Consider the following 26955-nt stretch of genomic DNA (forward strand, 5'->3'; position numbering starts at 1 on the left):
ATTACGTAACTATTACATTATCCCTGAGACTCCAAAACTCCACTGACGCCTGCTGCAAACACAAATGCCTTGAGTTAAAAGAGAACACAGGCACCACCCTTCTTTGCAGAATTAAAAATGTGTTGACCCCAGCAGGTCAGCACATGAAAAAGTATGCTGGGCAGGCCAGGTCTTAACGCAACTCCAGCGTCCACACCCCATGTCCCCATCCTGGCACCTGCCCTGGCTACAGATCACTACAGACATGCCTGTGTCCAGCTGCCCACTTGATACCCTGACTTAGATGTCCCAAGCCAAATTACGTCTCTTTTCTCCCCAAATTTGTTCCTCTCCAACTTGCCCCATCCTTGACAGCCACTCCTGATGGCCCTCCTTCCCTCATCCCTCACACCCAGTCCCTCAGCAAGCCTCCTCCCCAGAGCTTTAAAATACACCCCCTCAAACCCTAGACTTCTTACCATCTCCTCCACCCACTCCAGCCACCACCCTCCTAACTGGTCTTCCTACCTCCACGGAAAAGCCAGACAGATCTTCTTGAAAGCCTTAGTTGACTCATGCCAGTCCCCGCTCAAACCTTCCACTGGCTTTCCACCACAACTAGCATGGAATGTAACCTCCTTCTACCGCCCTCAGTGGCCAGCAGGGTGCAGCTCTGATTCCCCTCCCTCCTCGCTCGCCTCCGAGCTCCACCCTCACTTCACTGCAGCCACAGTGGCCTTCTTGGAGAAGGACCACACGCACACCAAGCTCATCCCCACATAGCCCTCCTTAGAGGGTTATGTGCCCCCAAATCATCAGGTGGCTATCTCTTCCCATCCTTTGGGTCTATGCTTCACTGTCACCCCATCAGAAGGACCATCCAAATCAGCTCCATAAGCAGCCCCTCCTTCACCCCTGTGCAGGAGCCTCGCGCCGCGCAAGCTACAGGACGCCTGAAAAGTGGTCCAACTGAGAAACGCTCTACGTAGGAAACACTCTAGGCTTAGGACAAAAAATTGAGTGTAAGTTATCTCCTTGATAGTTTTTATATCGATTATATACTGAATTTATAATGTGTTACGATGATACAGTTTATATATTATATTAATAGAATGCATTACTAAAACTCCTCTCACCTGTTGCTTGCTACTTCCTCACCACAGCTACAGGAACGCTTTAAATCACACCCGCGGCTGGCACCGTCGCCCTGGGCGGTGCTGCCCCGGACCATGGTCTTGCGTCATCTGAATCACAGCTCCACTGTCCATCCCACCTTATGTGCTGATGGGGCCCGTCAGGTGTGTGTGCAGCACCTGCTGGTCCTGGGCACGGCCACACTCCCAGCTCCTGTGACAGCACATGGCACGCAGCAGGGTCTTAGACCAGAAGTGCTGTGGGCTGATCAAATTACATCAAGAGTTCTGGAGAAGGCAGAGCAGACCCAGCCGTGACCATGAGAAGAAAACTCAATAGCATCGCTAACATGTATTAAGTACTGCCCCCATGCCAGGCACTATTCTAAGAGCCTACCTTCCGTGAACTCACCGAATCCTCCCCATAAGTAGTGAGGCAGGACTGAAGCCACACTGCAGTCTGCATCCTGCCCAGCATGGACAAAGGCACAAACACCATGTGGGCACCTGCCACACGGCTTCCCACGCCCCGAAACTCACCCAGGGTCCTCAGCCTCCCCGAACGGACCCGCCCTTCTCAGGAGACCACAAATGGCAGGCAGGGTACAGTAGTATCAACCACATGAAGAACAGAAACTAAAATGGAGCTGGTGATGCACACGTGGTGATTTCTTTGCAGCAGTTTTTTATATTTTCCAAATTTTCCCATAATAAATATGCATTATTTATCTAAGCCTAAAGTTTTCTGTATCACATCTTTCAAGAAATCAGATTGGTAAGGCTGTGGGTCACCACGAATCACTACAGCTTGGCGTTGCCCTAGCTTTTGGATTCTTCACGGAGACACTGTCACGGACCCTCAACCTTATTCCTCATTCGGCCTCCTACATGCGTATTTCTTCAAAGAAGACAGTAAAATGCTTTGGATTTCAAACTGCAGTCATTCCCAGAAGCCTGATGTAACCAGATACTTGTGGTTCCTGACAGCAGAGGCTACCCACATTGGTCCGAATGGTCCCAGCACTGACTCTCTTGCTGTCCTTTACCCTAGGATAGTGGTTTTCAACCCAGGAATGGTGGGGTCCCTGGCTTGGGGAGCTCCCCAGGAGACAGGCAATTGTCACATATACTGGAGCTCACCCAGCTCTTAGCCCAGGGTCCCCATTCAAACAACAGTAGGGACCCTTCATTTGGTAACCTGAGCCCCCACCAACCCTTAGCCCAGACGAGTGGGTTAGCCCGCAGCGAAACACACCCTCTCCACCAAGGGACAAAGTGCTTCCTTAAACGGGTCCTGCTCCCGGTGCCACCCAGCTGGGTGAGACCCTCCAACAGGGGTTATCAGACACCCGATACAGGAGCGATCCTACTGGCATCAGGCTGGTGCACCTAAAGGTCAGAGGTCCCAGAAGCAGCAGCAGGTCCCCATCTTGGCTGCTGTCCAGCCTCCATGAGGGACATCTCTAGGCATGGGAGCGAATCAGTTGAATAGGGCCTGAACCCCCAGCAAACTGCAGCAGCCCTACAGAACAGGGACCTGACTACTGCAAGAAAAACAAGCAGGAAGTGACAACAGCAGCATCAACAACAACAATGAAAAGTCTCCCACTAAAACCCCATCTAAGGGTCAGCAGCCTCAAAGTTTGAAACTAGACAAACTCACAAAGATCAGAAAGAATCACTGAGAAAATGCTGAAAACCCAAAATGCCAGAGTGCCTCATCTCCTCCACACGATCAGTGTCTCTCCAACAGGGGCGCAGAACTGGACAGAGGATCAGATGGACAAACTGACAGGAGTAGGCTTCAGAAGATGGGTAATAAAAAACTACACTGAGCTAAAGGAGCAGGTTCTAACCCAATGCAAAGAAGCTAAGAATGTGGATAAAAGGTGAGAGGAGTTGCTAACTAGAGGAACAAGTTTAGAGAGGAACACCAACGACCTGATGGAGCTGAAAAACACGGCATGAGACCTTCGTGAAGCAAACACAAGTATCAACAGCTGAATCGACCAAGCAGAAGAAAGCGTATCAGAGACTGAAGACCACCTTATTGAAATAAGGCATGCAGGCAAGAATAGAGAAGAAAGAATGAAAAGGAATGAACAAAGCCTCCAAGAAATATGGGATTTCATAAAATGACCGAACCTACGATTGACTGGAGTACCAGAAGGAGACGGGGAGAATGGAAACAAGCTGGAAATCACACTTCAGGATATCACCCAGAACTTCTCCAACCTAGCAAGACAGGCCAACATGCAAATTCGAGAAATACAGAGAACATCATTAAGATACTCCACAAGGGCCGGGCGCAGTGGCTCACGCCTGTAATCCCAGCACTTTGGGAGGCCAAGGAGGGCACATCTCGAGGTCAGGAGATCAAGACCATCCTGGCTAACACGGTGAAACCCATCTCTACTAAAAATACAAAAAATTAGCCGGGCGTGGTGGCGGGCGCCTGTAATCCCAGCTACTTGGGAGGCTGAGGCAGGAGAATGGCACAAACCCGGGAAGCGGACAGTGAGCCGAGAATGCGCCACTGCACTCCAGCCTGGGCAACACAGCAAGACTCCGCCTCAAAAAAAAAAAAAAAGAAAAAAAGATACTCCACAAGAAGATCAACCGCAAGACACATAATCATCAGATTCTCCAAGGTCGAAATGAAGGAAAAACTGGTAAGGACAGCCAGAGAGAAAGGCCAGGTCACCTACAAAGGGAAGCCGATCAGACTAATAGCAGAAACTCTACAAGCTAGAAGAGAAAGAATCAATATTCAACATTCTTAAAGAAAGAATTTTCAACCCAAAATTTCATATCCAGCCAAACTAAGCTTCATAAGCGAAGGAGAAATAAAATCCTCTCCAGACAAGCAAATGCTGAGGGATTTCGTTACCACCAGGTAACCTGCAGAGCTCTGCCCTGCAAGAACTCCCAAAAGAAGCAGTAAATATGGAAACGAAAAACCGGTACCAGTCACTGCAAAAACACACCAAAATATAAAGACCAATGACACTATGAAGAAACTGCATCAAGTAGTGTGCAAAATAACCAGATAGCATCACGATGACAGGATCAAATGCACACATAACAATACTAACTGTATATGTAAATGGGCTAAATGCCCCCAATTAAAAGACACAGACTGGCAAACTGGATAAGGAGCAAAGACCCATCAGTGTGCTGTATTCAGGAGACCCATCTTACACGCAAAGACACACACAGACTCAAAATAAAGGGAGGCAGGAAAATATACCAAGCAGATGGAAAGCAAAAAAAAAAAAAAAAGCAGGAGTTGCAATCCTAGTCTCTGATAAAACAGACTTTAAACTAACAAAGATCAAAAAAGACAAAGAAAGGCATTACATAATGGTAAAGGGAACAATTCAACAAGAAGAGCTAACTATTCTGAATATATTTGCACCCAATACCAGAGCACCAAGATTTATAAAACAAGTTCTTAGAGACCTACAAAGAGACTCAGACTCCCACACAATAACAGTGGGAGACTTTAACACCCCACTATCAGTATTAGATCAACAAGACAGAAAATTAACAAGGACATTCAGGACTTGAACTCAGCTCTGGACCAAGTGGACCTTGTAGATGTCTATAGAACTCTCAACTCCAAATCAACAGAATATACATTCTTCTCAGTGCCACATGGCACTTATTCTAAAATCGACCACATAACTGGAGGTAAAACACTCCTCAGCAAATGCAAAAGAACTGAAATCATAACAGTCTCTCAGACCACAGTGCAATCAAATTAGAATTCAGGATTAAGAAACTCACTCAAAATCACATAATTTCATGGAAATTGAACAACTTGCTCCTGAATGACTTCTGGGTAAATAATGAAATCAAGGCAGAAATCAAGAAGTTCTTTGAAACCAATGAGAACAAAGAGACAACGTACCGGCATCTCTGGGACACAGCTAAAGCAATGTTAAGAGGGAAATTTATAGCACTAAATGCCCACATCAGAAAGCTAGAAAGATCTCAAATCGACACCCTAACATCACAATTAAAAGAGCTAGAAGAGGCAAGAGCAAACTAATCCAAAAGCTAGCTGAAGACAAGAAATAACTAAGATCAGAGAAGAATTGAAGGAGATTGAGACACGAAAAACCCTCCAAAAAAATCAACAAATCCAGGAGCTAGGTTTTTGAAAAAAAATTAACAAAATGGATGGCTAGCTGGACTAGTAAAGAAAAAGGGAGAGAGGAATCCAAGAGACACAATAAAAAATGATAAAGGAGATATCAGCACTGACCCCACAGAAATACAAACTACCATCAGAGAATACTATAAACACCTCTATGCAAATAAACTAGAAAATCCTGAAGAAATGGATAAATTCCTGGATGCATACACCCTACCTAGACTAAACCAGGAAGAAGCTGAATCCCTAAATAGACCAATAACAAGCTCTGGAATTGAGGCAGTAATTAATAGCCTACCAACCAAAAACAGCCCAGGACCAGACAAATTCACAGCTGAATTCTACCAGAAATACAAAGAGGAGCTGGTACCATTCCTTCTGAAACTATTCCAAACAAATAAAAAGGAGGGACTCCTCCCTAACTCATTTTATGAAACCAGTATCATCCTGGTACTAAAACCGGGAAGAGACACAACAAAAAAAGAAAACTGCAGGCCAATATCCCTGATGAACAGCAATGAGAAAATCCTCAATAAAACACTGGTGAACCGAATCCAGCAGCACATCAAAAAGCTTATCCACCATGATCAAGTAGGCTTCATCCCTGGGATTCAAGGCTGGTTCAACATACGCAAATCAATAAACATAATCCAAACATAAACAGAACCAATGACAAAAAACCACATGATTATCTCAATAGATACAGAAAAGGCCTTTGATAAAATTCAATATCACATCCCTTCATGTTAAAAACTCTCAATAGACTATGTATTAATGGAACATATCTCCAAATAGTAAGAGCTATTTATGACGAACCCACAGTCAATACCATATTGAATGGGCAAAAGCTGGAAGCATTCCCTCTGAAAACTGGTACAAGACAAGGATGCCCCCTCTCACCACTCCTATTCAACACAGTATTGGAAGCTTTGGCCAGGGCAATCGAGCAAGAGAAATAAATAAAGGGTATTCAAATAGGAAGAGAGGAAGTCAAGTTGTCTCTGTTTGTAAATGACATGATTTTATATTTAGAAAACCCCATCAACTCAGCCCAAAAACTTCTGGGACTAATAAGCAACTTCAGCAAAGTCTCAGGATACAAAATCAACGTGCATAAATCACAAGTATTCCTTTACACCAACAATAGGCAAGCAGAGAGTCAAATCATGAATGAACTCACATTCACAATTGCTACAAAGAGAATAAAATACCTAGGAATACAGCTAACAAGGGATGTGAAGGACCTCTTCAAGAAGAACTATAAACCACTGCTCAAGGAAATAAGAGAGAACATAAACAAATGGAAAAACATTCCATCCTCATGGATAGGAAGACTCAACATCGTAAAAATGGTCATACTGCCCAAAGTAATTTATAGATTCAATGCTATTCCCATCAAACTACCATTGACATTCTTTGCAGAATTAGGAAAAACTATTTTAAATTTCATATGGAATCAAAGAAGACCCCGTATAGCAAAGACAATCCTAAGCCAAAAGAACAAAGCTGGAGGCATCACGCTACCTGACTTCAAACTATACTACAAGCCTACAGTAACCAAAACAGCATGGTACTGGTACCAAAACAGACATATAGACAAATGGAGCAGAACAGAGACCTCAGAAATACCACCACATATTTAAAACCATCTGATCTTCAACAAACCTGACAAAAACAAGCAATGGGGAAAGGATCTCCTATTCAGTAAATGGTGCTGGGAAAACTGGCTAGCCATATGCCCAAAACTACAACTGGACCCCTTCCTTATACCTTAAACAAAAATTAACTCAAGATGGATTAAAGACTTAAATGTAGGGCCGGGCGCGGTGGTTCAAGCCTGTAATCCCAGCACTTTGGGAGGCCAAGACGGGCGGATCACGAGGTCAGGAGATCGAGACCATCCTGGCTAACATGGTGAAACCCCGTCTCCACTAAAAAATACAAAAAACTAGCCGGGCGAGGTGGCGGGCGCCTGTAGTCCAGCTACTCGGGAGACTGAGGCAGGAGAATGGCGTGAACCCGGGAGGCGGAGCTTGCAGTGAGCTGAGATCCGGCCACTGCACTCCAGCCTGGGTGACAAAGCAAGACTCCATCTCAAAAAAAAAAAAAAAAAAAAAAGACTTAAATGTAAAACTCAAAACCATAAAAACCCTAGAAGAAAACCTAGGCAATACCATTCAGGACATAGGCATGGGCAAAGACTTCATGATAAAAACACCAAAAGCAATTGCAACAATAGCCAAAATTGACAAATGAGATCTAATTAAACTAAAGAACTTCTGCAGAGCAAAAGAAACTATCATCAAAGTGAACAGGCAACCTACAGAATGGGAGAAAATTTGTGCAATCTATCCATCTGACAAAGGTCTAATATCCAGAATCTACAAGGAACTTAAATTTACAAGTAAAAAACAACCCCATCAAAAAGTGGGCGAAGGATATGAACAGATACTTCTCAAAAGAAGACATTTATGCAGCCAATAAACACGAAAAAAAGCTCATCATCACTGATCTTCAGAGAAATGCAAATCAAAACCACAAAGATACCATCTCACGCCAGCCAGAATGGTGATTAAAAAATCAGGAAACAACAGACACTGGCGAGGCTACAGAGAAATGGGAACACCTTTACGCTGTTGGTGGGAATGTACATTAGTTCAACCATTGTGGAAGACAATATGGCGATTTTCCAAGGATCTAGAACCAGAATTACCATCTGACCCAGCAATCCCATTACTGGGTATATACCCAAAGCAATATAAATCATTCTACTATAAAGACACATGCACACACATACGTTTACTGCAACACTATTTACAATAGCAAAGACATGGAACCAACCCAAATGCCCATCAGTGATAGACTAGATAAAGAAAATGTGGTACATATACACCATGGAATACTATGCAGCCATAAAAAAGAATGAGATCATATCCTTTGCAGGGACATGGGTGAAGCTGGAAACCATCATCCTCAGCAAACCACCAACACAGGAACAGAAAACCAAACACCACATGTTCTCACTCATAAGTGGGAGTTGAACAATAAGAACACATGGACACAGAGAGAGGAACAACACACACCAGCGAAAGAAGGGAACTTAGAGGACAGGTCAATAGGTGCAGCAAACCACCATGGCACACATAACCTATGTAACAAACCTGTGCATTCTGCACATGTATCCCGGATTTTTTCTTTCTATGGAGGAATAAAGGAAAAAAAAAGGACAACCCAGTTATCTTCGTATACTGAAAGCGATGTGGACAGGGAACTGGACTCATCCAGCACAGCCCCACTTATTACAGCCAATGGGTAGAGGTTACAGAGAAAGCTATTCCAGTACAACCAAAAGGAAAACAATTTTTAAGACACTCTTGAGATATGATTGACTTACAAAAACATGTACCTACTTAATGTATACAACTTGATGAATTTAGAAAGAATTTTCTAAGCTATGCGATACAAGATGTTCTTGTTACTGGAAGTCTTTAATGTTCGAATATCAGCATTTTGCCTATGTGAGGAGGACACTGAGAGAATTCAGATGTTAAGATCTGATGACTAGGGAATCAGAGGGAATGACCCTTTGAATAAGGTTCAATCAGAGGGAATGACGCCATGAGTAAGGTTTTCAGTTTCCACAAGCTCTACCAGCTTCCTGTAGAATACCACGACAGTGAAATGTTAGTGGCCTGTGAACAAGCAGCTCTGTAGACAAACGTTAGGAAATGCGGCCTATCTTATTTTGGTCATGGGGATCGATAATATGTATAAGCATCAAAAGGCTTTGAAAAGTACCCCCCGACAAAAAAAAAAATCACGACCTCAGCCTGTCATCTACCACATGGCTAACTTCCCTGTACTAACTGTTCCCCACCTCACTCCACTGCCTAAAGCAAAGAGCCGCACACAACGTGTCCCAATAAAATCTACTGTTGTTGAGACGTACTGTTTTCGGGTTGACTTCTCATGGAACTGGTTCTCCTTCAAGTCCTCACAGAATTTACCTAATCTTATTGGAAAGAATAACTTCATTCAGTGCTTAGAGAAGGGCAGTAAATTTCTTGAAAAGGACAGTTTTTGGCTGGGATAAGGGAAAGAATGAACACAGCTCCAGGCAGAGCTTACTCTTCAGTTTACCAAATTATTACCGAGCATGGCCCTGAGCCAGGCCCGGCACCAAGCCTAATCACTCCCCGGAGATACCCTCCAAACCACAGTGTACGGGAACGGGAACGAGGCACAGGGGCCACAGACAGCTTCAGTAGGGAGGCGCAGGGACAGCACTGCAGGCAGAGGAGGAGCTGCGGGCAGAGAGCAGGCAGGCAGCCGCAGCAGGAGGCCCACAGCAGGCTCCCAGGATACGCGCAGCAGCCAGAGGGCCAGAGGCTTCGAACCCTATCCCAAGGGCGTGGGCGTGATTGTTAAAAAAAAAAAACTGTAAGCCGGGAAATGACCCCACCTGCAGGATAAAATCCAATCTGCTTCAGGTTCCCAGAGCCCTCCCCTAGGCTGCAGCGGGATCCACCTGCCCATGGCACGCACCGGCACACCCCACGGGCTCCAGCCACTTCCGTCCACTCACCCCCGACATACCAGCAGGCCTCCCCTCCACGCAGGCCCTCTCCCTCCATCTTCCATCCTTCCACCAGCCAAACCAGCCCCATCCACGGAGGTCCAGGCACCCGTCCCCTTCCTTTACCTTGCCTTAAAGCTGGAGTTCTCCCGTTCTGCCCGGTCTCTCGGCATGGATGAGCTGCCACAGGGCAGGGAGCACGACTCACAAATACATCTTGGTATCGTCAGTGCCCAGCACGAGGCAGATGCTTAAGAAACGTTTTCCGAGTAAATGAGTGAACAAATCAATGAGCGAATGACTGAATTCATGAGGGAGCAAACAAGTGAATAAATTAGAAAGAGAAATGGCCACAGTCTTGTTAGAACGGCCCACCGACCTCTGAAGAATCTAGGAAGTCTGAAGCAGGGAAACCTTGGCAAATCAAACACAGGGGAAGTAGGATTGCGTGCTCTGAGAGAGACAGTATCCGAAGGTCCAAATAAATTACTGTGTGCCCAGGAGCACTTCAATTCAAAAACACTGATATAGAGGAAACGAAGGGCAAAGAGTAACCAAGTCAACAGTGGTTATCAAACTGCACGGGGCCAGCAGGGAACCGCAGGGGCGAGCAAGACAGCATGACTGAACAAGCAACTGCCGCGTGGCTCCGATTAACACTGAGTCCTCGCCCCAGGGCTCACACCGCGGAAATACATAAGGAAGTGTTCAAGAGTTATGTGTCGGGGTCTGCCTCCCAGGTTAGTAATTACAATAAATAAAAAACAACATCAAAAACAAAACTGGAAACAACTTGAACACCCAAATAATAGAAAGTCTTCAGAAATGTTTCACCTACAAGCAGTCGAAAGAAATGAATGTGTTTTGATGACTGTTACAAAGCCATTAACAATCATGTTTTCAAAGAAAGTTAGTGTCATAGGAAAAGACATTATTTAAAATAAGTAAAAATACGCCGGGTATGGTGGCTCACGCCTGTATTCCCACCACTTGGGAGGCCGAGGTGGGTTCACCTGAGGTCAGGGGTTCGAGACCAGCATGGCCAACATGGTGAAACCCCGTCTCTGCTAAAAATACAATAAATAAACAAACAAACAAACAAATAACCGGTGTGGTGGCGGCTGCCTGTAATCCCAGCTATTCGTGAGGCTGAGGCAGGAGGATCCCTTGAACCCAGAAGGCAGAGGTTGCAGTGAGCCGAGATCACACCATTGCACTCCAGCCTGGGCAAAAGAGCGAGACTCCATCTCAAAAAAAAAAAAAAAAAATTAAAAGTTAAATAAATAAAAATAGATATATAATTAGATAAGATACACTGCTTGATCTCAAGTCTATGTGAAAAGGAAAACACACACATACAACCCTCCCAAAAAGACAAAGAAGATAAGCTTTGGTAACATCCTGGGGAAACCAGGGTGGTAGTTCACACGGGTTTTTATCTTTCTTCCTGAGACTGGTCTTGGGAGGTTGCACAGCAGGCAGGAGAGCCTGTGCCCAGTGGACTCAGACATTCCTATAAGTTTGAGCCCTGGCTCTGTGCCGTCAGAATCTTGGAACACCGGGCGTGTTTCTTAACCCCTTCAAGCCTCGGTTTCCTCATCTGTCAAACAGGAATAAAAAGAGCGTCCGCTTCACAGGACTACTGTGACAAATGATCAAGAAAATGCACGTCAAGGGCTCCACACCCCACACCTGGCACGTAGCAAGCGTTAAAATACATTAGATTCTATTATTATTATTACTCTCAGTAGTTGCTAAATTTCAAACACTGAACGTCTGTAATTTTAAATCATATTGAAGAATAGTAAAGATGAACAAAAGTAAATATTCTGTAAGAAGATAAGGCAGGCCGGGCACGGTGGCTCAAGCCTGTAATCCCAGCACTTTGGGAGGCCGAGACAGGTGGATCACGAGGTCAGGAGATCGAGACCATCCTGGCTACCACGGTGAAACCCCGTCTCCACTAAAAAATACAAAAAAAAACTAGCCAGGCGAGGTGGCGGCGCCTGTAGTCCCAGCTACTCGGGAGGCTGAGGCAGGAGAATGGCGTAAACCCGGGAGGCGGAGCTTGCAGTGAGCTGAGATCCGGCCACCGCACTCCAGCCTGGGCAACAGAGCAAGACTCCGTCTCAAAAAAAAAAAAAAAAGAAGATAAGGCTGGTGCTCCTGCTGCGCCGGCCCGTGGGTGAAGAGGCCGGGGTGTGCACTGACCATGCCAGGGCTGCGGAAAGGCAGAAAAACCAGCAGCAACTTTCTGTCCCCACCAAGGCTCCGGGAAGGAGCGCCAGGGCTCGGCCTCCTGTGTCCGACACAGAGATTCAATGTCCAAACCACGCCACCTGCCCAAATACTGTCTGCATTTTTAGATCTGATTTCTTGTCCGTAAGGTGCCCCTGCTTTGGTGGAACACCCTGCCCCAGTCCTGGGCAGAGGAGGTGGCTCAACCTCCGGTACCCAGCACAGACAGGATACCTTCTTGCAGCTATTCTGACCCCTGAAGGCTCCCACCCCCAGCCACATCCCCAGCAGAATCCATTACTTGTTCCTCCATGTTTCCACAGAACTTCTGACATATGCTTAGGGGCCCTAACCCTTCCTGGCTCTATCGTAATTACCTGCGGCAGATCCGTTTCTCCACCGAAGCGGAAGCCTTCGGGTCCTCTGTGCCTCGCCTGGTAGGAGCTCACTACATATTTTAATTGAATGAAATAATCAGAAATAATTTTCACTATTATTAAAGCATTCTTCTTCTACCCCGGGAACATGGAAAAGCCAATAAAAAGTTAAAGTAAAAACAAGATTTCTCTCTCTCAAGAGCAGTCACCCGTTCTTAAATTTGCCAAAGCAAATTTAAAATCTCACTGAAGATAACTGTAAATTAAATGCTGCATACTAAAGATCAAAAACTGACTTTGCTAAATAGATCTTATTCTTTAATATTTGGCTTAGGTAATAGGGACAGAATTTTCAAGCACAGAAGCCCCAAGCCTAGAAAAGTTTTAATGACCTCTGATGGAACGGGCACACACAAGGAAATCTGTGTCTTACGAATTCAATACACACTTTATTGAGGAAATAACCGTGAATCAACGGAAGAAAAGAGTGTACTTTAGTGAAGTATTTAATGGTCTGATCTGGAAGGTCATTAAAGTAAAGCAAGACGCAAATGAAACGCAGTGGCCTGCATACAGAAAGGCCTGCAGAGCCGCCTGGGAAACGAAGAGCGCACCGAGGGGAAGCGGCGGCTGCGTGAATCACCTCACAGACAGCTCCGGACACGACAGACTAACAGGAAGAGATCACACACACCACGAGGATCAACTGCAGCCTGGGAAGAGTCAAAAGAAGCATCAAACGGCTTGAAAGATCCAAAGCAAGAAAAGATAAATGCGAACATTAAGTCAAAACAAGCAAGATTTTGCCCATCGAGCCAGACCAAAGCCACACACAGCCAGCAGAAAGGTGGCAGTCCCCGCAGGGGTGGGCAGAGTCCCTGCAGGGGTGGGAAGAATGGCTGACGAGGCTGTGAGGCCAGGCAGCCCACAGTGTGACCAAGCCGTGGGAGCCCCAGAGCCTGCACACTTCGAACGCCAGCCTCACATCTGGGCCGCCGTCATCCCCACAATTCATGGGTGCTCCGTGTCTCCTCAGCACCACAAGCCCGCCCAAACAGCCTCATCATCCTTGTGCCTGCTGTGCCCACAGGGTGTGCAGAGAAGCCAGCGCTGGTGCCAGGGAACGAGCAGGCAGGAGGAGGCAGCGGCAGGCAAGAAGCTGCCACCAGATCAAGAAACGGCATGAGGGAGCTCCAAACAGCCACAGCTCAGAGCACAGCTAATTCACCTGCTGCTGAATTTCAAAGTGTCACCCCCACGTCACTTCCAGCCCTACAGCAGGATAATCACAAAGCACCAGAAGCCCGATTAACCTCCCCAAAGAGCAGCTCTGATCATTCCACTCCCTGCCCAGAACCTTCCGGGGCTCCCAACTGCACACAGAACAAAGACTTCCAGACCTTGGCAACCGCCCGGACCAATTCCTGGAATTTAGCGATGGGGAAACTGAGGCTACGGCGGGATTAAGCGGCTGAACGGTCTGAGGGTGGCAGCGGCAGGATCCGAGCCCGGGATCTCAGCGTCTCCTCTCTGTCTCCAGTGGCTTTCTCACGGCACCACAGCGGCCTCAAATCGAATACCTTCACCTGGCAGGCCAGACCTTCCAAGAACTGACCCCGGCTGCATTTTTGGCTTTTCCTACCACTGCCTTCTTCTGAAACTGTCAGTCCTGCAGGGCGAGACTGGGTGCTGGCTCTGACACACTTGGCCTCGAGTGCTGGCTCCACTAGCTGGGCGACCCTGAGCCAGACACTGAGCTTCTGTAAGTCTCTAGGAATCGCAGAGGGACTGCACACAACGCGCTCAGCACACAGCTCCATACATCGTTGTGACTGTTGCTACTGCTGCCCTCGCCACTCAGACGCCGCTCTGCCTCCTCCCCTCAACTCTCCGCTTAAGTGAGTCCCTCCCTGGGAGAGTCTTGCCCCATCTCCTACTATGGAAATCACCCCCACAAGATAAGATGCCCCCCCAAATGCCAGCCCTTAGAAGCTACACAACTCAAGTACTCATCACCGTCCGGCACAGGGCCTGGCAAGGCAGGTACCTACTCGTGTCTGATGGATGAATGAAGAGATGGGAACCCTGCTTTCTTGTCACCTACGTCTCTCTGCTGGTTCCACCCCACCCCAGAATCCGTCCCTGACAGTTCCTCGCCACTCCGTCCAATGGGTCTTCCTGACCAGGCCACTGACAGGCACCACAGCCTGTCCACGTGGCCCAGTCACCACCCAGTGCCTGCATCTGGCCAAAACAAGCCTCACCAAATATCCAATGCCCACTGTCCCCTGCCCACAGGAACCTGAGGCCAGTCTGCTGCCCTGCACCCAGGGTACTTGGTAATCAGCCTGTCCTGGATGACAGCCGTGTGATGGACTCTGACACACAGCCTGGCCTGTGCCAGCCACGCTCCCCAAAGTAAGCCCAGTCTCTTTAATCATCCTGCACGTAAGGGTTCAGACTCGCAGCAGCCCAGCTGCCCCCAAAGTACTCACATGAGGACAGAAGGACGGATTTGATGTCCCCTATCTTCCAGGAGGCATCTGAGTCCTTAATGGAAGAGTGTATCACCAAGGGGCGTCTAGAAGGGTCAAAAGCAGAGCTACCTATTCATTTGATTCTAAGAATAAAAACTCTCCGATTTTGTAATTATTGTTTAAAAAAACAAAAAACTCCTCCCAAAGGTTAACTATCCGCCTATTCTTCTGCATGAGGAATACCTGAGGTGGGAGTTGTGCAGTAGTGTGAATGTACCAAAAGCCGCTGAACTGTTCACCACAAAACAGTTTATCGTCTGTTATTTGAACTGCACCTCAAGTTTTTAAAACAATTTTTACTTAAAAATTTGATGATTTTATGCCATTTTGACACTCGTAATAAAAGATGATTATGCCTATATACTAAATCTCACCTGTTCTCATGCTCTCCTATATACATTTTTCTTTTTTTTTTTTTTTTTGAGTGAGAAAAGGGGCACATAACACTAATATGTTTTCATTTGCATTTTTAAAAGAATGGGGTGGAGTGAGAAATATATTACCATGTCTATATAAATCTACTTGAATATGCGCGGAACACTGCTGAAAGGAGACAGAAAGAGAAGGGTGGCTCAGGGAGCAAAGCAGATTTATTTGTCAGGCTGCAAGCCCTGAGGAACCATTGTAAATGTTTTCACTTTGTATAATGTAGCTTCTCCCATTAGAAACACAGGTAAATAGAGTAGAAATCAATGTTACCAGTTCCTAAACTGCAAGTGGTGAGCCCCGAGCATCTCTCCCTCCTCCAGAACACCCCGGAACACGGCTTCTGTGTGCGTGAGCTGATGTGACACGTTTTGAACACTCTCAAACAAGTCTACATTTTCATCAAGCATATAAATGAAATTTTGACTTAGATAAGCAATTTTAATAAATTTTAACTAGCCCGGGCGCGGTGGCTCAAGCCTGTAATCCCAGCACTTTGGGAAGCGAGGCAGGCCGGATCACACAAAGTCAGGAGGTGAGACCATCCTGGCTAACCAGTGAAGGCCGTCTCACTAAAAAAATACAAAAAAAAAAAAAAACTAGCCAGGCAAGGTGGTGCCTGTAGTCCCAGCTACTCGGGAGGCTGAGGCAGAATGGTAAGCTTCGGGAGGCGGAGCTTGCAGTGAGCGAGATCAAACCACACTCCAGCCTGGGCTGACAGAGCCAGACTCCGCCTCAAAAAAAAAAAAAAAAAAAAAAAGATCATTTTCAAAACATTATACAACCATTAAAAATGATGGTTATGAAGATTACAGCAGCATGGGAGAGGCTGATGATGCAATATTAACTGGAATAAAAGGACAACAAATGCCATCTACAGCTTCATGGCCTCCATGGAAAACCTGGGTGGGAAGAACACACAGGAAAAAGACGGTAAGAGCCCAGCAGCCGGGCAGAGCTCCATGCTAACCACTCCACAGATGGCCTCATCACGACTCCCAAGCACTATTGAGGCCTCTGTCGTTACCCCATTCTACAAATGAAGACACTACCCAGGTGGTAGATGTGGGGAGGGCTGGATAAACACGGGTTACTGCCGCTGCAGAGGTGCAGTGCCAAGCAGTGCCAGCGTGTCATCAAGCAAATGGCTTTGTCACACAGACGCACGCGTGTGCTTCTTCCTTCTAACATCAAACCCACTGTGCCTCCCAATCAGCTCCAAGCAAAGCAGCACTGGAGCCTCAGAGCAGACAGGACAGAAGTCCTCAGCACGGGCTGACAGGCTCCACAACACCGACAAGCAGGAGAGTTGGTATCACCATCATTCCCACCACCATCATCACAGTCATCATCACCATCACCATCACCATCACCACCATTACCATCATCATCACCATCACCACCATCATCACCACCATCATCACCATCACCACCATCATCACCACCATCATCACCACCACCATCATCACCATCACCACCATCATCCACCATCCATCCACCATCATCCACCACCATCCATCCACCATCCACCATCCACCATCCACCACCATCCATCCATCCCTCCACCATCCATCCATCATCCACCATCCACCATCCATCCACCATCACCATCCACCATCCACCATCCACACTATCACCATCCACCACCATCCACCACCACCATCCACCATCACCACCATCACCATCCACTCCCTAATCCACCATCACAGTCAATGCCCAATCCCTGGAAGCCTAAGATTCTAAAGGGGGAACAATCTTGCTACTGTTGATCCCCATCGTTCCATGCTCGTGGTGAATTCTAATTGCTCACCACTCTCTTCCACCTTTCCTTAAAGAAATCCTCTTCCCTCTAACTTCACCTATAAAGTGTCTACAGGATGCACCTGTAGAATCTGCAGTTGCACAGGAAGAATTTGCGGTCACAGAACCTGCCAATCCTCTTACAAAATATACCAAAATTCTAGAGTATCCAGGCCGTGCATGGGGAGGAGCAAAGCCCTATTTGCTCTGCACACATTTGCTCGGCCAGCCCTGTGAAGTGGTTGACCCTCCCCTCCTCGTATCACCAAACCCAATTCCTTAATTGTATCTACTCGGGTCTGACTGGCTGAAGATCAGGACTATTCTACCCACTCCAGACCCAGGTGGGACCCACCAGCCACAGACGTCCCACCTCTGCCCCTCAGGCTCCATCACTCTGTCCTCAGGCTTACAACCCACCACCATACCCAGAGTCCCCAGAAAGTCAAAGGTACATTATCACATTTTTCTAAGTTAACACATTTTTAGATCCTTTTTTAGCTTGATTTTTTTTTTTTTTCCAGCTCAGTCTTACATGTCAGTTCTAATGGCCTGTGGTCAATCACTTGAACCTGGGAGGCGGAGGCTGCAGTGGGCCAAGATCAAGCCACTGCACTCCAGCTGGGCGACAGAGCGAGACTCCATCTCAAAATAATAAACAAAAAAAAAAAGAAAAATAAATAAATAGAAAAAGAAGGACAGAAAGACGTTAAGGAACCAGAAATGGGGGAGGGGGGTTGACAGACACACACATCAATCTCTGTGAATAGAAAACACAGTTGGCTGCCTAAGCGATATCCAACCTGTCCCACCTCTCTATTTCCAGAATCCCAGTTTGAAAGTGTCCACGGCCAGCCCACAGGCTTGCCACCAGGAGCGGCCATGCGGCCTGGCTGTGAAGGGAACCCTGCTCTCCCAGTGAGAAGACGCTGCCCTGGTGATGGCTCCTCCCATCACCCCATGGTGACGACAACCCCTTTAGAGCCGTGAGGAAGAGGCCCGGTGACTTGGAGCTTAGCTCCCGAGGACACCACCGAGCCAGCGAACCAGCGCCAACAGCTACCCTGCCTCCAGGCATCTTGCTGAGAAACTGAACCCCTATTTGCTCAAAAGTCCTCGCGTCTGCTTTTCTGTTACCTACAGCAAAAATGCATCTTCACGGAAAGCCCTGGATACAAGGCACCCTGGGTCAACTGGAAAACCAGCGATGCCCCACTCACCACTCAAGAACACGGGGAAGGAAAGAAAGAGACTGACCGCTGGTGGCTCAATTAACTCTGCCAGCATTGCCTGAGAATGTGCCATGCGTGTGCCAGTCACTGGAACAGGAGAACGAGTGACTCCAGCCACGGCCCAAAAGCAGCTCACAGTCTAATGGGCAGAGGGACACAAACTCACACTCTCTCGGAGGAAACCATAATGGGAGCTAAGTTACAAGAAGACGTTGTACAGGGCAAGGAGCAATGAGTTCCTGGGGATCCTGCCATAGTCGCCCTACTTTCCTTCTCCTACCCCTCGCACAGAGAAAACACACACCACAGTCGCACAATTGCTCAAGTCTCTATTCAATATCCTCACCTACAAAAGAAATTATAAGAGAAAAAAAGATAAACATGTAACAGATGAGTTTTTAAGGCGGCTCCTTTAAAACCATCCCAAAGACTTATAAACTCTCTTTTAGCATTTGCTTTGAATATTACAGACTAAAAATCACCATTCGACAGAAACAAATCACCTGAAGGAACAGAGAAAGGTTTCCTATTAAACTGAAGATTACGCTACTATGGATAGTAAATAAAATTCTCAATTTTCACCAAATCATATCTAATTTGGTTATTTTAAGCCGAGTGACATCACATGTACTTCAAATACCACATCGAGCAGGGAAAACATCGCCCAGAAAAAAGGATGCCGGCAATGCCATGAAAGGGGGGAGCCAGCGTGTTCATCTGAGGCTCTCGCATGCCCTGCCTGAAGCCCAGATCATTCTGCAGACGAAACGGCCGCTGAGAGCAATTTCTGCTAGTGCGCTCTGAAGGACTGGTAAGAACCGATTAAGAGGGAATAAATTAGAGGGAAAAAGCAAGCACAACTCTAGTTAATACAGCATGTGGAAACAGTGGCACTTTTGGTTTGCTGGTTTTATTATCTTTTCCATTTCTCTAACTTTCAATAACATTTCTGTTAACGATGATCACAGAAACCCTTTAGTGACAAAACGAGCAGAGGAAAGAAACAGGCGCAGCTCCTGTCGTAAGTGGGAACACACGAGCAAAAGCGGGCCACGGCCTGGGGCAAGCGTGGAGGGAAAGCAGAGGAGCAGTGCTGTGGGGGAAGCCACGGAGGGGAAAACGCAAACCCACAGCCACACGGTTGGAAAAGCCCATCCTTGGCTCAAGGAGGTACCATCGCATTATTGCTGAGCTGCCACTGGATGGTAGTGTCACTTACCTAGTAAATTTAAGAAACAAAGGAAAACCAGAGACAGAGGCCATGTATGCCCCAAAGGAAGGTGAGAAAAGTCTAGCTGAAGAGTCAGCGAACCATCAAATGGCAAGTGGCTACCATGTGACACTCACTGCAGGGGACTTGAGGACAGAGCAGGGCCAGCAAGGATCTGCGTGTGGCTGGGTCACTGCATGCACAGAAGGGCTGTGCGAGCGGGAGTTTGTTCCCTCCGCCCCGGGGCCTCTGCACTGGGCAGTTCTAGGTGGCCAGGGGGCTGCCTTCCTTGAGAAAGCCCTTCCCTGATGAGACTCCAGGACAAGGCTGAGTTAGCCAGAGCTTTCATCTTCATCCCTCACTTTATTCTCTTCTGAGGCTGTGCTTGCCTTTCAGTAAGCATGCTGGACACACACAGGCACTTTCAGTAAGCACGCGGGACATACACAAGCACGCACAAGTGTAAGCAGGCTGGACACACACAGGCACGCGCAAGTGTAAGCACCCCCCACCCATAAGGCCAACGTGCCCTGCTATGTTAACACAACACAGGCTGCAAGGACAGCGCCTGGCCACTAGAGGGCGACGCTGGACACCGACGGCCGGGTCCCGGGAACCAAGCATCCTCCTGGCCTCGGCTCCTGGCGCCTGGCCCCAGCTCCCACACCAGAAGCCAGGATCTCCAACAAGGCCCACAGGAGAGAAAACCGCCCCCGTTCCTCGGGCCTCCAACAGCACCGAGAATGCCCAATGTCTACACTAACCAGAAATGTGTGACCTGGAGGCTGGGAGCCCAGCCCGGGGTAACCCTGGTTCCCAGCCAGCTCTGCCCTCACTGTGGGGCTGGAGGGCAGCCGCCTGCTTAACCTTGTCTGAAGCTCCTCAGCCATAAACCAGCGATAAGGCCAGCAATCTGGGGCACACAGGAAGGCGGTGGGGGTACAGAGCGGGGTCTGGTGACTGGTAACATCATCTCTACGGCACAGTGCCCAGCACAGAGTAAAGGCCCCCAACGGCTGTAACTATGTCATTATTTAAATACACGCTTTCCCTGGCTCTCTGTTTCATGAGGACATGATTTTGTCTCCCCAGTGAAATGCCATCTCTGGAGTGTGTTCTGATTTCTGTGTCTATCGGCTGTTCCCCGTCCCTACAGACCCCAGGCTCTAAACTATGGGGGTCCTGGCTCTCGCCTTCTCGCCAGTCTACCCAGCTCCAGATCCCATTAGCCCCCGACTCATGCAGCCCACCCCACCCACATCCCCAGCCCATGGCCTCCACTCTTGCCCCCTAGTCTCCCACCCTACTCTGACCCTCCCCCAGCCCCTCCCAAGAGCTCCCCAAGGACTCTGCCTAGTCCATGGCTACTGGCAACACCTGCTCAGAAGCAGCCATCAGCTCTTCCTGCCACAGAATAGCAACCACTTTCCCATGCTCTGCACCACGCTTTACTCCCCCGGTTCAAAACCTCCCAGAGGCTTCATGCTGTGCTCAAAGTAAAAGCAGAGCTCCTTCTCCTGGACTTCTCAGCCCTGGGGACCAGGTCCCTGCCTGCCTCGCAGGCCTCTCCCCACACCCCACTCAGCCACCAGGCCAGAGGCTCAGCAACCCCTCAAGCACATGAAGCTCTACTGCCCGCAGGACCTTTGCACCTCTGGGCCTGTCCCTAGAATGCTCGTGCCCCCTCTTCAAATGCCTGCCTCCATGAAGATCTCGCCCCAGAAGCAGCCAACTGCAGAGAAGCTCCAGTCTCTACCCTCCACGTGCCTTGACTCTCCCCAGATGCTCCCTGATGGTTGTGGGGTTACTGAGCGAGTTCCGTCTGTCTCCTCACATGAGAATGTCAGCTCCTTGAGGGCAGGGCCCTTGCAAGCCTGGCTGCCGATCCCTCCCCACTGCCCACAACCACAGCAGGTGCCCAACAGAGCCTGGATGAATGAGTGACTCCACAAGAATTCCCGCCGACCTTCACAAGGACCCTACAGGGCAGGTCTCCTGACCCCTCTACAGCTGACGAGACAGGGAGGTTCAGCCACTTCATGAGTAAGGACACGGCCAGCCATCACACTGAGAGTCTACCCCAAGGCCACACCTGCTTCCTCCTGTCACCAACAGCCCAGGCCCCTTCAGGGCTGCCCTCCCGCCATGGACACCAAGGGGGCATCTACTCATATTAGTACTCCCGAGGTGTACGGCTCCAAACTTCTGTTCATGCCCTCCCAACCCCCAAACCCCCTCTCCTGCTGACCTCCATCTATCGGCACACTCTTATACAGCCCAGACTGGGTGCTCACCCCTCGGGGGAAGTGGAACACGGCCGTGGCCTGGCCCCACTCCTTGACAGAAGCATAGTCATGCCTTCTGTCCTACTGTTTGAAAGCCTTGAGGGCCAGAGCTGAGCTCCACACACAGTTTGCCCTCCAAGGCCCCACTGGGGGGCTCTAGATGGCGGGCTCTAGACGGCCCTCAGGAAACTGCATGTACTGCAGGCTACCAAATGGCACTACCATTTACCAGACACACGTGACCAACATGAGTGTCATTTTCTGGGGCTTCAAAGTAGGCAATCTTTGTGTGAGTAAATATTGAGCCAATGCTAAGAGCAAAATGAGCTGTTAAGTTCTATTTGCTACTTTCATCCCCAGGCTCATAACAGAGTGTAAGCTAAACAAAGAGAAACAGCACTCCGCTGGACAGTGATATTCCGCAGGTACACTCATTTCTGTAGGCACTCCTCACATCGGTGGTTTGCTTCTCCAACATTGGCAAATATTTGCCACTTATGTCTTTCATGCAATGTGAAGACAGTACATTCCACGGTCTTCCAAAGCTATCTCAACTGCCTTATAAAAACAGGCAATTTACTGGCGATGTTTTATCTTGCTATTAAATGCAAATGCAGTAATCGTTTAACTTTGAAAGCTCTGCATTGAGCTTTTTGGTTTTAGATGTGATATTTACATAGAATTATAAAGAAAGAGAAAAACCCACAGTCCCCTCAACCTAACAAAATAACCTGATTTTTACACGGTAAAATCTAGCCCTACATACTCCCATCTTCCCACAAGTCTTGAAAGCTTTACTTTTAAGTATGATTTTAATTTCCAAAAGTTGCTTCAATTACAAAGTCCTCCAGAATGTTCCAGGTGGGTACTCAGAGCCTGGCCCAGCACAGGGTTCCCATCAGGCAAATCTTGCTTTCATCAGCTGTCTCTCCGCCACCTGCCTATTGCTGGAAACCACAGGACACAACCAGGACAACATCTGTAAGTCACCTGACTCGTCAATGACTACAAAAGTGACCATATACGTCAGCAGTGCAAAAATCAAGTGAGAAGATAAAAAGATAAAAAGGCCAGTTCAAATGAACGTAACCACCACCATAAAAATAACTAACATTTTTGAGTGTTTAGTATGTGCTAGGCACTCTCTTAAGCACGTTATACGTACTATCTCATTCAAACTGCAAAATGAGCACTGCTTTCGTCATGCCTATCACGCAAACAAGAACTCTGAGATGCAAGATCATCACCAAGCTGGCTCAAGGTCACGTGGCGAGTAACCAGTGGAGCCAGCTCTCCACACAGGCAGCCTGGCTCCAGGACCTGCTCTCCTAGGTGCAACGTGGTTCTGCATCCCCGCGCCACCCTGGAGGCACGAGAGCCAGCAGAGAAGGGGCGCTGGCATGCTAGGAGAGGAAGTGGCTAATCCATCAACTACAAGACTCTACTCCTGCAAGCACGACCTACCTTCATCTCCTGTCTTGGTGGGTGACACTTCCACCTACCCGGTGCTCTAGCCGAAATCAGAGTCATCCCCCACACTGCCTTCTGGCCTCGCCCATGGCTAGGGATGCTCTGTGAGCGTCACCATCACAGAAGGAGGTTCAGGTGCCTGAAGAAACGTTCTCGAGTTGTTTGTAATAATAGCAAGTTAGGAATAACCTGTCTGCCCATCCGCAGGGGCTGGTGCAGTCAAGTGGGGCACGTCCATAGGATGGCATGTTACAGGACACTCCAAAGACTAAGGCGGTTCTCCACATACACCACGGGAAAATATATCATTCCTTTAAAAAGTGAGGTGCACAACCCTTACCGTGCAAGGGGAGAAAGAAAAACACCGTAGAAATGCACAGACCCCAGAGCGTCCCTCTACAGAACACTTCATCACCAAAGGAAAAAGGGGAGCTCTTCGGCGCAAAGAGCTGGCAGACGCCACCTCAGCCAAGTGATCGGAGTCCACGTCAATGCGAGGACCCACCAGCACCACGTGCCCCGCTGTGATGACCAGGAAGAACACAAATCCCTTCAGGGATGTTCCTGCCAAAAATTATCAACCAGAATCTCACCGTGGGCAAACATTAGACAAGCACAAACCAAGGGACATCCCACAAAAACACTGGCCTGTGCTCTGCTAAAGTGTCAAGATCGAAACGCAGAGACAGGCAAGGCTGCTGCTCCAGGCTGATGGAGAAGACAGAAGCGTGACACCCAAATGGAACGCGTGGTCCCCCACAGGAGTCTGAGCTAAGAAAAAAACAGAGAAAGGACGTTACGGGGACGACCGGCAGAATGTGACTATGGACTGCGGATTATAATAATAAAAGTGTAAAATAGTACTGTGTCAATGTTCAATTTCCTGATTTTGATACCTGTGCTGTGATGATACTGAGGGAATGTCTTTGTGCTTAGGAAATAGGCAGCGAAGGTTTTAGAGGTAAAGGGATGTATCTCCAACTGACTCTCAAATGGTTCAGAAATACATATATATACACACACACACACACACACACACACAAAAACAGGCACACACATGCAGAACGGTAACGGGCAAATGTAAACAACTGGTGATTCTGGGTGCAGAGCATATGGGAGTTGTTGGCACTATCCTTGCCAACTGTTCTGCAAGTTTGAATTGCATCAACATAAAATGTTTAAAACAACACATGCATGGGCCATCACTGGAAGGAGACACCTGGAACTGTGGAAAGGAAGGGAAGGTGGAGGCTGGGACAGGCCTCATTTTCACACAAACCCTGCTGTGCTGTGTCATGTTATAACACATGCAAGTGTTGCTGTTTCAAAAAAACAAACATAAGGAAGAAACAACCACCCGCTTTGAGAACGCTACGCAGAGCTATGTCCTCCTTGCCAACAGACCTTCCAAGAGCCCTCCCCAGTCTCGGGAACACAGCTCCAGCCGTGCCCTCTGAACCGCTGCTTCTGCCCAGAAACCCTCTCCCTGCCCTGGGCCTGAGCATGAAGGCCCAGATGCTGCGAGCTCCTGCATGGCCCCTGCACGGCTCCTGCGTGGCTCCCGGCGGCCCATCCGCGTGCGCCACTCGCCACCTCCTGGCCAAGCCAGGCGTTGCACCTCCGGAGTGCCACAGTGACACTGGCCGTAACTGTCTGATACAGGTTTGTCCCCCCAGTGAAGCAATCTCATGACCAAGGCCACATTCCAGTCCTCCCGAGAGCTCCAGCATTTAGCAAACGCCTAGCCAGAGTGGTGCTCCACAAAGATGAGATACGGAAAGGAAGGACATGGATTCAGCAGGAATGCCACCAGAAGAACTCAAAGCAAGTGCGTTCCACAGAGCCTGGCCACGGCAGTCCACAGGGACACTGCGTGTGCCTGGAAGCAACTCGCACAGGAAGAGTCACGCTGGTGACTGTGCTCTGCCCTGCGGGCCTGCCCCTCTGCCCCAGCCTCACCCTTGCCCCTTGCAGGGCTCACAGCCTGTCACCCTCTGATGACTGCCAGCCCCAGGGCAGGAAGGTACAAAACCAGCAGATCGAGTTGATGGTCACCAGCGCTGCGCCTCCATGAGCCACCGTCTTCAGAATACTATGACCAACAAGGATGTCCACCTGGCCAGCCTCGAAGGGCTCACCAAGGGCGGCAATAATGAAGACTGCAATTGGGACAACAAGAAAACAGAATGGGCCAGGCGCGGCGGCTCACGCCTGAAAGCCCAGTGCTTTGTGAGGCTGAGGCAGGAGAATCTCTTAAGCCTAGGAGTTCAAGACCAGCCTGGGCAACACAGGGAGACCCCTATCCCTAGAAAAAATTGTTTAAAGAATTTGGTGAGCGTGCTGGCACAATCCTGTAGTCCCAGATACTCAGGAGGCTGAGGCAGGAGGATTGCTTGAACCCAGGTTGCAGTGCGCTATGATTGCACCACTACACTCCAGCCTGGGCGACAGAGTAAGACCTTGTCTCAAATTTAAAAAAAAAGAAAACCAAAAGGAACGCAAAATACATTTTCAAATTGCATTGGAAAAACACTAACAAAACATATCTAGAGGCAACTATCAGCACAAATTGCTACTACCTTAGTGACTTACTGACTTGAAAATATTACGTGAACTCCTCACCTTCCTGCAAGGCAAATTACACACGGAAGCGTGTGCATTACCTAAGCCCACACAGAATCCTTTAAGATGTGATCTATTTCAGAAACGGCAAGAAATGTCTGTGTGTGTCCTCCAGAGGGCAGGGTGCTTACCAAGGTCTGTGTTGGGGCCGGCAAGCAGCTGCTTGAACTTGTCGAGCCGGGAGGCCTCTCTTTCGCTCAGCGCTGAGCTGCTGAGGGTGCTGGGGTCAGATGTGCCACCCAGCGTGACGGTGGCCGCGTGTGGGAGAGACTGGGACCTCTGCAGAGGGGCGGCATCGCTGGCACTTTCTGCAGGGGTGAGAGAACGGGGGTGAAGGTGAGGGCGTTCCACTCGACCGCATGTTCCTCCTGGCTGTGCCACCGTCTCTTTGTGAACGCTGTCGGGTCACAGTGGTCCCTTCTTCCCATCACTGAGCAGTTGGGGACCTCAGTTTCTTGAGCGGTAACATAGAACTGACACCTTTGAAATTCACTGGCCTCATTGGCAGAGTATCAGTCATCAATGAAATCGAGCACCTCGCATAAAAGCAACACAAAGACAGCCAGAAAACTCCAGGATCCCTCGGGCTGTGTTGGCGGTCAGGCTCCCACCACTGCCTGGGGTGGAGGATCAGGGCCTTCCCAGGTGACACGACCCAGAGGGTCTGTGCAGGAGGGTATTCCCAGGTCAGCCAGGCCTGAGCGTAGAGGGCAAGTCCACGAGTTACCGTGAGGGAAAGGAGAAAGCCTGCAGAGGCGCTGAGGACAGGAGACAATGGTGGGGACACAGCAGGAACCAGGGCACTGCGAGGGCACTCACCTGTTGTCTCAAGGGCATGCCCAACCCGCCACCTGCCTGGCCCTCCCTGGGTTTCCCCAGTGCCCTGGGAGGAAGGTCCCACAGGGACCCTC

General features: G+C 48.6%; 1 protein-coding gene across 1 annotated transcript in view; it reads right to left on the bottom strand.

The window, feature by feature from the left end:
* TBC1D22A (TBC1 domain family member 22A) overlaps window positions 1-26955 on the bottom strand; it is a 414384-nt gene that overhangs the window by 352800 nt on the left and 34629 nt on the right. The window contains 1 exon segment of the mRNA XM_031656180.1: window positions 26176-26352. Coding sequence (XP_031512040.1) covers window positions 26176-26352 — 177 coding nt within the window.

This window comes from Papio anubis, chromosome 16 (assembly GCF_008728515.1).
Source record: "Papio anubis isolate 15944 chromosome 16, Panubis1.0, whole genome shotgun sequence".
In the NCBI taxonomy this organism is placed as follows: domain Eukaryota; kingdom Metazoa; phylum Chordata; class Mammalia; order Primates; family Cercopithecidae; genus Papio; species Papio anubis.